Source organism: Patagioenas fasciata, chromosome 13 (genome assembly GCF_037038585.1).
Source record: "Patagioenas fasciata isolate bPatFas1 chromosome 13, bPatFas1.hap1, whole genome shotgun sequence".
NCBI lineage: Eukaryota > Metazoa > Chordata > Aves > Columbiformes > Columbidae > Patagioenas > Patagioenas fasciata.
This window is the reverse complement of record NC_092532.1, coordinates 1,940,973-1,955,445: the sequence shown is the minus strand read 5'-3', so window position 1 is coordinate 1,955,445 and position 14,473 is coordinate 1,940,973. Positions and strand designations below refer to the sequence as shown.

Genomic DNA, 14,473 nt, shown 5'->3' with positions numbered 1-14,473 from the left:
CAGCTCCCTCCAGACTGCTTCCAATTGGAGGTTTCAAAGAGAAGATCTATACAGGTATTACTACAAAGATAAGGAGCTTTCCTGGGTCTGTCCTTTCAATTTTCTCTTCCATGACTGTGCAGGATGGGAGGAAAGGATAAATGAAAAAGGAGCTCACAAGTCACTGAGACTCTCGAACCACAACTCTGAGTGATCAGTACATCTGCCAGAAGGCTCATAACATCCCTTCACCACCCCTCTGCCTGTGCACAGCACCTGCATCACCTTGGCTGGACCCCTCAGCCTTAGTCTGACCTGTCCTGTTTTCCAACCTGCAAACAGGAAGATGCCCCCAGGCAGTGCCCTGTGAACAGGCAGGATCTGCAGGGCCAGGGGGAGGGCACAGAGGGTGGGATGGGGTCTGTGAGCACTGACAGGGAAGAGACATGGACAGGGAAACACCTCCCAGGGGGAGAATCTCCAGGCAGCAGGGAAATGATCAGAAATGAGAGGAAACTAAACCCGGAATTGTTATGGGAGGGAGAACAGAGAAAAGTCCCTGTGATCCCCTGCAGTGCAGATCCCTCCTGTGAGCAGCCCCCTGGCCTCCTGTCCCACCCAGCAAAGCCTCTGCCCTCAGGGCCGGGGGCTCCAAGGCATGGAGCAGCTCCTGTGCAGCCAGAGCTCCAGTTCCTCTGCAGAGCACAGGGGCTGAGAGCAGCTGCCCGGCAATGTTGGTGTCTGGGAGGTGGCTGCACAGCTGGGGAAGGGTGACGCTGTCTGAGTGCCCGGCTACCTCTGCCCTGGCCTCTCTCACACCCACCCTCACCGCATTGTCCTTCTTGCTCCCCTGCTCTGGGTCACTGCTGTTGGGATCTTGTTCTTGCTGTCAGGCTCTCTGGGGATGGCAGTTTCATCTGCAGAGTCACAGCCTGATCTTGTGGGTCCTTTCCTGCAGGTGTGTCCATGGGAACACGTGTCCAGCTTTGCTCTGACCTGGGGGCTGTGGGCAATGCAGTCTGTGGGGCTGGGGACTGAGCCGTGTGTGTCTTGGGCTAAACATGGGGAGCTGAGACCTTAGGAAAGGGTGAGACATTTCATGGACTGAGGTGGATCCCTGTGCTCTCAGCAGTGTCTGCTGACTTTTCAGGGTAACATGGGAGTGTGATGAGTCCCCATGTCAGAAAGGTGCCAGCCCAGGGCAGCTGGAGCAGGACAGAGGGACAGAGCAGCTGCCCTCACTCTGCACTGACCCACAGGCATCCTCTGGTCTCACAGGACTCGCTCTGTTCTCCCTGAGTGCACCAGAAATGCTGAGGGTTTCTGACACCCAACAACACTCCCCAGGGTGGGAGGGCAGAAGGAGCTGTACAAACACCAAACCTCTCCAACTCAGTTTCTCAGGCCTGGGGGTACAGATGCTGACAGTCCCTTCTGCACCAGGAGCGGTTCCAGCTGACAAAGCTGAACCCCAGGACTGGCCCCTGCCCACCCAATCACACAGGGTCAGGCTGACTGCTCAAGAGCCCCTGGGCAGAGACCCTGCTCTTCATTGCACACTCATCCAGGACCGACGAGGGCTCCAGCCAAGACATTCTCCTGGAAAAAGAAAAAAATGGGTCTCTTTGTGGGAGGGTCCGTGGGAAATGGCTTTGGTTTCTCCCAGAGGAGTCTCATCTAAACTATCACTGTCTTTTCCTCCTTGCACACGTCCTCATGCCCACAGACAGCAAATGTCCAACAGCAGCTCCATCACCCAGTTCCTCCTCCTGGCATTCACAGACACGCGGGAGCTGCAGCTCTTGCACTTCTGGCTCTTCCTGGGCATCTACCTGGCTGCCCTCCTGGGCAACGGCCTCATCATCACCACCATAGCCTGGGACCAGCACCTCCACACCCCCATGTACTTCTTCCTGCTCAACCTCGCCCTCCTTGACCTGGGCTCCATCTCCACCAGTCTCCCCAAGTCCATGGCCAATTCCCTCTGGAACACCAGGGCCATTTCTTATATGGGATGTGCTGCCCAACTGTTTTGCTTTGTCTTTTTCATTTCAGCAGAGTTGTATCTTCTCACTGTCATGTCCTACGACCGCTACGTTGCCATCTGCAAACCCCTGCACTACGGGACCCTCCTGGGCAGCAGAGCTTGTGTCCACATGGCAGCAGCTGCCTGGGCCACTGGGTTTCTCAGTGCTCTGCTGCACACGGCCAATACATTTTCACTGCCACTGTGCAAGGGCAATGCCCTGGACCAGTTCTTCTGTGAAATCCCCCAGATCCTCAAGCTCTCCTGCTCACATTCCTATCTCAGGGAAATTGGACTTCTTGTGATTTGTATATTAGCAGCATTTGTGTGTTTTGTGTTCATTGTGGTGTCCTATGTGCAGATCTTCAGGGCCGTGCTGAGGATCCCCTCTGAGCAGGGACGGCACAAAGCCTTTTCCACCTGCCTCCCTCACCTGGCCGTGGTCTCCCTTTTCATCAGCACTGGTATGTTTGCCTACCTGAAGGCCCTCTCCATCTCCTCCCCATCCGTGAACCTGACGATGGCCATTCTGTACTCGGTTGTGCCTCCAGCAGTGAATCCCCTCATCTACAGCATGAGGAACCAGGAGCTCAAGGATGCCCTGAGGAAACTGATGACTGCATTTCTTTTGAAGATATAAACTGCCTCTGTCTTCTTCTATATAAGAGTTATAATGTAACACCTTGCAGATTCATCAAGTGTGAAGGTTTTTCTGTCTCTAGTTGTGCTTTTGTTATTATGATAATATTTTAATTCCCTATGGAATTCACCGCTTGCTTTTCTTTTCACACTGAGTGGCTGTGTCAGTGAGGAATTGTGCTCTCTGTGTTTAAGCAAAATAAAGGGTCCTTCACCAAATTTTTTAGTTGACATGCTTTCTCCAAGAACTTTCTGGAGCTGCAGGGATGGTTCCTGTGTCCATGGATGGAAGAGAAAAGAGTCCAGCAATGCAGCTCTGACAGGGAGCACCAGCGCTTGTTCTTCCAGAGCTGTTCTGGTTCCACTCCCCCACTCTCCTTCTCACCCCTTGTGTTGGTGCAAGGCCTGAGTGCTCTGGCAGCTTGGTCCCCGTCCTGCTGTGTGTCAGTGCTGTGAGCGCAGGCAGGGACAGGCAATGGGCACTGCTGTGACAGAGCTGGCCTCACAACAGCCCTTCCGGATAGAAAGGTGATCTCCTCAAGGCTGTGACTGAAGGTTTAGGTCTTCTTGCAAAGTTTCTCCCAACCACATCCCCAAGAAAGTGACCTACATATGAAACACCATTGTACAGCTGAGCAGTGTGTGTGTGCAGGGCTGGTACAGCAGCGTCCTCTCACAGCCAGGCCTCCTGCCAGAGACCTGCAGGACCAGCAGAACAGGGGCTGGGCTGTGCCCCTGTGCACTGGAAACCACACGGAAGGAGCCTCAGGTCAATCACCGTGCACTGTCCCCTCACAACCACCATTTTCAGCACTGGCCTCTCACCCACAAAGATTGTTCTTCCTTCCATGGAGAGACACTTAATAAGAAGGTCAGCAGTCTGAGATTGTATTGTACAAATGAGATGTGAGCACACACACCATGTACGTGAGGTGACATGAACCCAAGTGAGCACAAACACCGTCAACTGTTCTTTGGGGTTCCATGAGGGCCTGTGGTTCAGAGAAGATCTTGAGGTTACTTCGTGATGAAAGTAACATCCCATTGTTAACTGCCTGAATGTAGTACTGGGATGTGCTTCCTTCAGCTGAGGTCCTGTGTCCATTCTTTCTGCCATGGGACATCCCAGATGAGTGGAGAGAAGAGTGACACAGTGCAGTGTTGAGATGTCTCCTGTCCTTTGTGAGTGGCAACAGGAGGCCAGAGGGACACTGTGACTCCTGCCTCTGTGTGTAAAAGGGACAGACTCTGTGTCTGAGCATCCCTGGGTGCAGAAGGAGTCCATGAGGCCAGCTCAGATGTGGACACCCGACAGAACCCTGATATTTCTATGTGTGAGTACAGGAACAAACCCCAATGCATCAGTGAGACTGATCTCAGCTGCCTTGGACAGGATCATTGCAAGTGCTTCTGTCTGCTATGTCACCCTTGCCCGTGATTCCTGATTGTGCTCTCAAAAGTGCCATAGAAACCAGAAAGATTCTGGGGTCCTTAGAAAACACAGATCTCAAATCCATCTTCAAGAAGAGCAGGAATAGGAACGGGGAGAATAACAGGCTGGCCACCCTACCTCCCTCCCTGGGAAGGGGATGGGACATGTTCTCCTGCAGCCATTGCCAGGAATGTGAAGGACAAGGAAGGTATTGCTGAATCCAAATGGACAGGGGAAAGAAAGGCATGTTGTGTACAGGGCGTTTGCAAGGCTCAGACATGGTCTCCTTCTGGCCAGAGCGGTGCTGATGGGGCTCAAGAAACGGATGCTGGGTGGGTAGTTGTCTGAACCATCAAACCCAAATATCAACAGTGGTCCAAAGTCCTCCGTGCAGCCAGTTACTGGTGTCATCTCTCAGTGACCAGCACTTGGGCAACACTGTTGAACATCTTTATTCTCCCTTTCTATGATGTAACAGAGTGAACTTTCAGTGCCTTTGAGGATGATGCAAACCTGGGTGGAGGCCTTGAGCAACCTGACGTGGTTCACCTGCCGTGAGCAGGAGAGTGAGACAAGATGAGTGAGACAAGGGCTCTCTGCAAACCTGAGTTATTCTGTGATTTGTCAGAATTTTTGCCTTGGAGAGGTTTCTGGAGAGAGAATAGGTAGAAAATAAAAAATTAAAAAAAATAAAAGGAAGGGCAGAAGAGGAGATACAGAAACACAGGAGTTCCAGTGAGGAGTGCCTCTCTCTCACAGTGTTAGTAGGAAATATGTTTGACAAATATGAACAAGGTGAGGAAGCGAGATGGGTGTCTGCAGCCTGTGGGAAAGAGGGGCAGGTGTAGGACTGAGTAGAACACGCTTCAGTCTTGGTCAGGTCCTGGGTGCTAAGCAGGGGGATGGATGGGTGTGGTATTATGAGGTCAGTTGAGTCTCAGAAACTCATAAACCAGTAAGCATCATGGGACTGTGAATGGGACAGTGAGGTCAGTTCTGTCTCTGGAGGTGACAGCCCAGCAGCAGGGACATGGCTGGGAAAGAACCTCTGCCTAGGTGCTCACAGACCCTACCCAGGAAGAGGCCTTGGGGATGGGTTGTCATGTCCATCCCACCTGAGAACATGACGGGACAGCAGCAGGAACATGGTCATCACAGTATCACTGTATCACAGTATGTTTGGGATTGGAAGGGACCTCAAAAGATCATCCAGTCCAATCCCCCTGCTGGAGCAGGAACGCCTAGGTGAGGTCGCACAGGAAGGTGTCCAGGCGGGCTTTGAATGTCTCCAGGGAAGGAGACTCCACAACCCCCCTGGGCAGCCTGGTCCAGTGCTCTGCCACCCTCACCGAGAAGAAGTTTTTTCTCAAATTTAAGTGGAACCTCTTGTGTTCCAGCTTGATCCCATTACCCCTGGTCCTATCATTGTTTGTCACCGAGAAGAGCCTGGTTCCATCCTTGTGACACTCACCCTTTATATATTTATAAGCATTAATAAGGTCACCCCTCAGTCTCCTCTTCTCCAAACTAAAGAGCCCCAGCTCCCTCAGCCTTTCTTCATAAGGGAGATGCTCCACTCCCTTAATCATCTTTGTTGCCCTACGCTGGACCCTCTCCAGCAGTTCCCTGTCCTTCTGGAACTGAGGGGCCCAGAACTGGACACAATATTCTAGATGGCGTCTCACCAGGATGGAGTAGAGGGGAAGGAGGACCTCTCTCAATCTACTGACCACCCCCCTTGTAATACACCTGAGGATGCCATTGGCCTTCCTGGCCACAAGGGCCCAGTGCTGGCTCATGGTCATCCTGTTGTCCACCAGGACCCCCAGGACCCTTTCCCCTACACTGCTCTCTAATACGTAATTTTCCAACCTATACTGGAACCTGGGGTTGTTCCTGCCCAGATGCAGGACTCTACACTTTCCCTTGTTAAATTTCATCAGGTTATTCCCCGCCCAACTCTCCAGCCTGTCCAGGTCTCTGGATGGCAGCACAGCTTCCAGTGTCAGCCACTCCTCCCAGCTTGGTGTCATCAGCAAACTTGCTCACAGTACACTCAATTCCCTTGTCCAAATCGTTAATGAATATATTGAATAATATCGGCCCAAGTACTGACCCCTGAGGCACAGCACTAGGTACTGGCCTCCAGCTGGACGCCGCACCATTGACCACCACTCTCTGGCTTCTCTCCTTAAGCCAGTTTGCCACCCACCTCAGTACTCTATTGTCCAGACCACACCTCCTCAACTTAGCTATGAGGATGCTGTGGGAGACTGTGTCAAAGGCTTTGCTGAAGTCAAGGTAGACCACATCCACCGCTCTGCCATCATCCATCCACCTTGGTACATTCTCATAAAAGGCTATGAGGTTGGTCAAGCATGACTTACCCTTGGTGAAGCCATGCTGACTGCCCCTAATAACCCTCTTATCCTTGATATGCCTTGAGATGGCAACAAGGATAAGCTGTTCCATTACTTTCCCAGGGATGGAGGTGAGGCTGACCAGTCTAGAGTTACTCGGGTCCTCCTTCTTGCCGTTTTTGAAGACTACAGTGACATTTGCTTTCCTCCAATCCTCAGGCACCTTTCCCGTTTCCCAAGACTTGGCAAAGATGATGGAGAGTGGTCCAGCAGTGACTTGAGCCAGCTCTCTCAGCACCCGCAGATGCATCCCATCTGGGCCCATGGATTTATGGATGTCCAGACTATTTAATTGTTCCGTGTGACTGGAGTTACATGAGGGATTTCACTGAGTAGATTTTCTTATTTTAATTTATATATTTCTATTTAATTTACGTGGACTATTTTCAGTGAAACCAAGGACTTCTCTGGAATCCAGATGCAGGTGCAAATTGGCAGGAGGGGACACAGACAAGACAGAACCTTGATTGACATCAAGGACAATCAACGAGCTATTCTCTACCATTAGTGTCATGCTTGGTATAAAGCTGCAAATGCCTTTTCCAACCAGTTAATTTCAATTTTCCAGCTCCTTTGCTTAGCTCTGTTCAGAAGTTCCATTCTATTGGGAGTTCAGTGTTAGTTCAGTTTTATGATGTTTCGTTGTTTTTCAATTGGCCCTTGGGCCTCTCTGCCTTTTGCACTTTTACTTTCTCTTGCTGGGATCAGCTGTTCAGGACCAGGGTGCTCTCTTCTTTTGGGCTGCCTTTTCAGCACAACTGGAGTTACGTGAGAGATTGCACTGAGTGTCATATATTTTACTTTATGTGTATTTTAGTATAAGCATATTAGTAGCAGCAATGTATTATTTTCATTGTCTTATTATATTTTTTCTAAACCCACAAGTTTCCCCTTCCCTTTCAGTTCTCTCCCTTATCCCACTTGGGGACTGGGAGCATGATATGAGCAGCTCTCATGGTCTTGGTTGGTGGCTGTGGTAAAACCATGACAAGAAAGGGCAGTAGTAGCTTCAGAAATCTTGAAAATCTCTTTACAAGATGGTAGAGGAAAACAGCATGAGAAAGGAAAACCATCAGAAAATGCAGCTCTGGAAGCCCAGAGTGGAGCTCAGGATAAAGAAATGTCATTCTGAGCACAGTGCTGTGGTCATTCAGAAGGACTCTGGATCAGTCATGGCTTTGTGTTTCCAGGAACAGCTGGTGAGGACGGAGAGACAGCAGCACAGGTGGGGACACACTGGGGTGAGAACAAGGTTGGGAAGCGCCTGGGATGTCTGCAGCCTGTGGGGAAACAGCCACAGGCCTGGGACAGTGTAGGATGGACTGTGGTGGACTTGGCCAAGGGCATTGGCAAGGCTGGATGTCCCTGCAAGAGCCAAGGTCTTTGTTCCCTTGGCTATGGCTGATGTCCCTGAAAGAGCCAAGGTCTCTGTCCCCTTGGCTGTGACTGATGTCCCTGACAGCAAGGCCTAAGAGGAGACACATGGTTGTCACGGCCATGGCACCCATTGCCTCCTTGCACTCCCCATGGAGGCCAGAAGGTGTCACACCATTGTCCTGCACTGGGCATTGCACTCCCCACATCCCCACCAAGAGCCCTGAGCCACACGTGAGGGACAGGATCTCCCTTCCTAGGGGCAGGGGCTCAAGGCTTGGCCATTGTCCTTCATCAAACAAACCAAGGGTTTTCTCAGCATCAGAGCTGCTGCACTTTGCCTTTGCCTGATGCAATCACAGCCTCCAATTATCTGCTCTAACGAGTCCCCGGGGAGGCTTTGTCAGTAACAGCCCTCAGTGGGGCCCATTAATGCTTCAAGGTACTTTGGAGTTTTCTCTGACTTGGACTTCTTGAGCAGATTCTTCAGTCTGTGCTTGGTATCTGAGGTTCATGGACTCACCACCAAATACACCATGGGGCTCATTAAAAGACAGAAAGCCCTAACGAGCTGTGTTTCTTTCGGTAATTTCATTCAAATCTTCTAGACTTGTAGAACTAACTGGAGAGGTTTCAATGGGACACTTGCTGATGAAGATTTCAAAGATTTCATAAAGGAGGGTATTTTCTTTCCAGGGTATTTTCTGTCATTTTTCAGTTTACAGAAAAAGTGACAGCAACATTCTACACTGGACATTGATCCAGAGGGTCTCCTGAAGACATCTGGACAGGCAGGAGAACAGTCCCTTGAGGCTGGACACTGTATGGACAACCTTGCTCCTCACCCCCTGCCCCCAGTCTGCCGGTTCCCTCATTGGCCACCAGAGATTGCATCGCTTCTCCTCACATCAGACTTCTCCACTGAGCTCTGCAGGAGATGCTGCAGCTCCTGCGCACCAGCTCCACCTGCTCTCCTGTGCAAACACTGCACAGTTTAATAAACAGTAAAACACTTTCCTCAGCTGTGTGTGTAAGCTGGATCTGGTGAGGTCCACCATCCACAAGGGACATCCACACAAGAACTGGTTTAGACAGAGAGACAGGAGAGGATAGAAATAAACACAATGAACATGTTGATTGCCATGTTAATTAGAGCTCTGAAGAATGGGGCAAGTTTGTAACTCCCTGAAGCTCGAAGCAGAAACCAGACAGTTGAGAGGCCACTGAAGGACCAAAGAGCAAGTGGAGGAGAAACCTGAGAGCACTGGGAAGGGCAAATGCCCATACAGTGCTGGAAAGTTGTGCTTTGACAGGGACATTGAATCAGGAGAGGGGGGAACTGAATGATAAGGGAGGTGAAATAATAGAGTGTTGGTAATAGAAGTACAGGGGAAGACCAATATCTCTTCTCCTGCTCTTAGTACACTTCCCATTAATTCACTTTTTGTTTTTTTTTTCTTTGTTTGTTTTAATATGTAAAAAAATCCAAAATAAAAACCAAAAATCACACCAAAAAAAACACACACAAAAAAACTCACAAAAAACATAAAAAACCACCACCAAACAGAAACAAAAACAGAACGCACACAAACAAACAAACCCCCCAAAAACCCACCGAAAACCAAAAAAGAACAACAAAGAAGTGCACCTTTCAAGGCAGACATCAGTCATCTGTTGTCCCACCATAAACAGACAGTGCTATTTTAGGGGCCCCAATGTACCTGAGGTGCCTGCCTGGGATTGGCATCTATCACACAGGACCTGGGGAGACCAGAGCACCTTGCAATGCAGGTGGAGCCTGGGCAGAGGTTCCTGGGGCACCTACACTGGCACCAGGTGTTTGTGTCCCTGGAGCTGAAGACATTTGTGTCCTAAATCCATGCCCAGTTCTGGAAAACTCTTTCAAAGAAAAGTAACTCTCCTAGAAAGGCTCTTAAATGAATGAGTGAATGAATGAATGAATGAATGAATGAATAAATAAATAAATAAATAAATAAGAAGTATGTTGACATCTTCCTTTGCTTTGGATCTTTGTCTTCAGTTCTTCTTATTTTAAATTTCATTGACATTAGCTGACATACAATGAGCTTACAAGCAAGAAGCCAAGATCATTTTGTCTTACATAGCGCCCCGTGCTCTCTGAACCTTCCCTGCCCTGGACTCCTCACACTTTGCCCAGAGCGAGTCACACTGAGGTGTTGGCTGGTTCACTGGCTGAGATGTTGGTTTGATGGTCACCTACAGCACAGGTGGATCGTGCCCCATCATCATCTGCTCTGCCCCAGTTAGAAACAGAGTCCAACATCACAATGGGATCATAAGAGAACTGAGGTTGAAGGGACCTCAGGAGTCTGCAGTCCAACCTGTCAGAAACTGGATCACACCAAGGTGTTCAAGCCTTGATCCAATCCGAGCTTTAGCAGGACTGAAGAAGTGATCATCCCTTTGTACTGGGCACTGGTGAGGCTGCACATTCAATCCTGGGGTCAGTTTTAGGCCCCTCATGGCAAGGAAGACATTGAGGTGCTGGAGAGAGTTCAGAGGAGGGTGACAAGGCTGGTGAAGGGTCTGGAGCACCAGTCTTATGAGGAGCAGTTGAGGGAGCTGGGGCTGTTCAGCCTTGAGAAAAGGAGGCTGAGGGGAGACCTTGTCGCTGTCCACAACTGCCTGAAAGGAGGTTCTGTCATGGTGAGTGTTGGTCTCTTCTCCCAAGTAGCAAGTGATAGGACAAGAGGAAATGGCCTCAAGTTGTACACGGGGAGGTTTAGATTGGATATTAGGAAAAAATTCTTCAGGGAAAGGGTTTAGAAGCAACAGAACAGACTGCCGAGCAAGGTTGTGGAGTCACCATCACTGAAGGTGTTTATAAGACAGATAGATGAGGCTCTTAGGGACATGGTTTAGTGCCAGATTTAGATTATGGTTGGACTCGATGATCTTAAGGGTCTCTTCCAACCACAATTATTCTATGATTCTATGATAAGTCATTTTTGATATTTTCTTTCTCTCTGACCATGCAACCTCCCTGAGAGCCAGGACTTTTCTGAGGTGCTTGAGAGATGTCTCACAGTCACACCAGCCAGTTCCACCAGCACCTGTCTGTCCCTTCACAGACCAAACCTTTTCTCCATATCCCAACCTTCCAGGTGAGTTTCTGGGACACAGCAAATCCTGTCCAGGTCTTCTGGGCTTGTTCAGAAGAGAACAGCTTGCCAACATGTTGATGGGCTCTCTGTGCACCTCAAAGCTTACCTGACCATTTTTCTCACTGCCCCGCTTGTATCCAACCTTTCTGGTCCTTAAGCTGTGGATGAGGGGATTGAGCAGGGATGTGGGGATGGTGCAGAAAAAACGCTTTGTCAAAATGTCTTGGGAGGGCTGTTCTGGCCATTCCACAGTCCAGGATGAGGATGCTGGAGAAAACAGTGGTGTTGGTGGGAAATCCAGGAGAAGGCCTTGTGCCTGTCTACATTGGGGTAGAGAGCAGTGATGCATTCATCTGCCTGCCTATGTGAACAGGAAGCGGACCAGTGCCTCTTAATGCCTTCCAGCCGGTTCTTTATCCATCACAGATACACCATCCAGGCCATGAGCTGCAGCTTCTCCAGGAGATGCTGTGGGATACGGTGTCAAAGGCTTTACTGCAGTCTAAGGACACAACACCCACAGCCTGTGTGGCGCATTCACTCCCCACGACAGACTTTCCCTCATCTGCTCAGCCGGTCACCTTGTCATAGAAGGAGATCAGGCTGGTCAAGCAGGACCTGCCTTTCACAAAGCCATGCCGATTGGGCCCGATTGCTCGTCTCGTATGTGTGACCTCACAGTCCTTTCCCAGCCATGTTCCTGCTGTTGGCCTATCCCCTGCAGAGGCAGAAGTGACCTCACCATCCCCTCCACAGCCATTGGCTTCTACTGGACTATGAGTTCCCGAGACACGAGTGACCACATGGCATCGTACCCAGTCATCACCCTCCTTGTGGTCCAGTGTGTGAGCAGATCAAACTCAGCTGCTTTCATCAAATTTATCCAATGGATTTCCTATCAAGGGTTTGAGTGGAAAAATGTTCCTGAGGGGAGCTTCTGTGTTTACTCTGGGGCATTTTATATCTCTGCGTCTGACTCTGATTTTTTTTTTATTTCTTCTTCCTCTGTCTATTCTGACATGAAAGAGCTCTCCAAGGAAAAGATTCATGGAATCCTACAATACCGCAGGTTGGAAGAGACCCCTGAACACCATCTCTGTCCCACTGATATTTATGGCACCCCAAGGAATAGCTGATAGCATCTGTGCTCCCTTGGGTTCTTCTCACCATGTGCACACAGTGGACATGCACATGATGTGTATGGTTAAAACTCATCTCAACAATGAAAAACTTTTGACCTCGTATTTCATAGAATTGTAGAATGTCCAGAGCTGGAAGGACCCACGAGGATTATCGAATCCAACTCCTGTCCCTGCACAGGACACCCCACAGTTTACACCGTGTGTCTGAGGACGTTGTCCAGTCTCTTCTTGAACACTGTCAGGTTGGGGCCGTGACACCTCCCTGGGAGCCTGTTCAGTGTCCAGCACCTCTGGGTGAAGAACCCTTTCCTCATGTTCAACTGACCCTCCCCTGGCATATCTTCCTGCCATTCCCTTGTGTTCTGTCATTGGTCACCAGAGAGAAGAGATCAGTACCTTCCCTCTCTTCTCCCCTTGTGAGGAAGCTGTAGCCACCATGAGGTCTCCTTTGAGTCTTTTCTTCAGCTCTGATGCTGAGAAACCCCTTGGTTTGCTTTCTCAAGCAGAAAGGAGAAGCCATGACCTGCAGGCAATGGGAAGGGGGATCCTGTCCCTCACAGACGGCTCAGGGTTCTTCCTGGGACTGTGGGATGTGGGTGTGCAAGGCCCAGGGAAGGACAACACTGGGACAACAACTTCCAGCTTCCCCATGGGGCTGCAAGGAGGCACCGAGGCCCCAGTGCCATGAGGACAACACGGCTTCTCCTGGGCCTCAGTGGCAGAGACAACTGCCATGGCCAAGGGAACAGAGACCTGGGTTCTGTGGGTCCCTTCCAGCCTTGCCAGCGCCCTTTCCCATCTCCACCACAGGCTGTTCTACACGGTCCTACCCCTGCCCCTCTTTCCCTGCAGGCTGCAGACACCCATCTCGCTTCCCCATCTGCTCTCACCCCAGCATTTCTGCACCTTCACTGCTGTGTCTGCACCCTCACTGGCTGCTCTTTGGAACACAAACCATGGGCTGATCCAGCTCCCTCTGGGTGACCTCTTGCATCACAGCACTGCCTTTACCGTGAATTTTCGTCCTCCTGATATCCAGTCCTCACCTTCCAAGCTGCACTTCGTGATATTTTTTTCTCTCCTCTGCTTTTTCCCAGTACAAAGGAATACTCAGCCACCTCAGAATCTGCCCTTCATGCAGGGAACCCAACCCGTTAGGCTTCTGGTGGTCTTTTACCTGACTTCACAATGATCTTCTAAATCAAATGACTGCTACTGGCCTTTCAGCTTCTCTGACAGACACGACCATGTTCCTGCTGCTGTCCCGTCATGTTCTCAGGCGGGATGGACATGACAACCCATCTCTAAGGCCTCTTCCTGGTTAGGGCCTGTGGGTACCTCGGCAGAGGCTCTTTCCCAGCCATGTCCCTGCTGCTGGGCTGTCACCTCCAGAGACAGAACTGACCTCACTGCCCCTTCACAGCCACACGCTTCTGACTGGATTATGACCAAGATTGAAGCATGCCCTACACAGTCCTGCACCTCCCCTCTTTCCTCGCAGGCTGTAGACACACATCCCAACTCTTTGCCTTGCTTGAAGAGAGCCCTTGTCTCACTGATGTTGTCTCACTCTCTTGCTCAAGGCCGGGTGAACCAGGGGAGGTTGTTCAAGGCCTCAACCCACCTTTTCCTCACCTTAAAAAGAGCAGAAATCCCACTCTATGGTAGGATGTGTCCAACCCCCTTCCCAGGGACAGAGGCAGGCTGACCAATGTGCAATTCTCCCAATACTTGCCTTCTTATGCACCCAGGGATGTTCAGAGACAGAGTCAGTCCCTTTTACACACAGGGGCACTGGCCTCCTGTTGCCACTCCCAAAGGACAGGAGACACCTCAGGCCTCTGGTGTGTCACCCATGTCCCATGTCATGAGGAATGGACACAGGGACCTCAGTTCAAGGAAGTATAACTGTTGCATTCAGGTGATTTCCTATGGGATGTTCCTCCCAACAAGAAGTGAGCTTAAGACCTTGTCTGTGCCACAGGCAAGGAATAGCTGGTGATGTTTGTGCTCACTTGTGTTCATGTCACCTCATGTACATGCTCACTTCTCATCTGTTGTCCTGGTTTTGTTTAAAACAAGTTTCTCTTTTAGTGAACTTGCCTGTCAGCTAAAGCTTCATATTAGCTGCATTTTCCTGGAAAATCAGTTACATGTTCTGGTTAACATAGCAATGGAATGTGAGGTCACTGATAAGGACGGATGTACATCTTGCGAGAGGAGCAATGAGAAACTGAGGGAATAGAGTGCACTATCAGCAAGTTTGCTGGTGACACCAAGCTGGGAGGAGTGGTGACACTGGAAGCTGTGCTGCC

General features: G+C 50.2%; 1 protein-coding gene across 1 annotated transcript; it reads left to right on the top strand.

The window, feature by feature from the left end:
* Nucleotides 1-1,712: 1,712 nt before the first annotated feature.
* LOC136115905 (olfactory receptor 14J1-like) lies at nt 1,713-2,645 on the top strand. Its single transcript, XM_065862115.2, has one exon. The coding sequence runs from the start codon at nt 1,713-1,715 to the stop codon at nt 2,643-2,645; it is 933 nt and encodes a 310-aa protein (XP_065718187.2).
* The last annotated feature ends 11,828 nt before the right edge of the window (nt 2,646-14,473 follow it).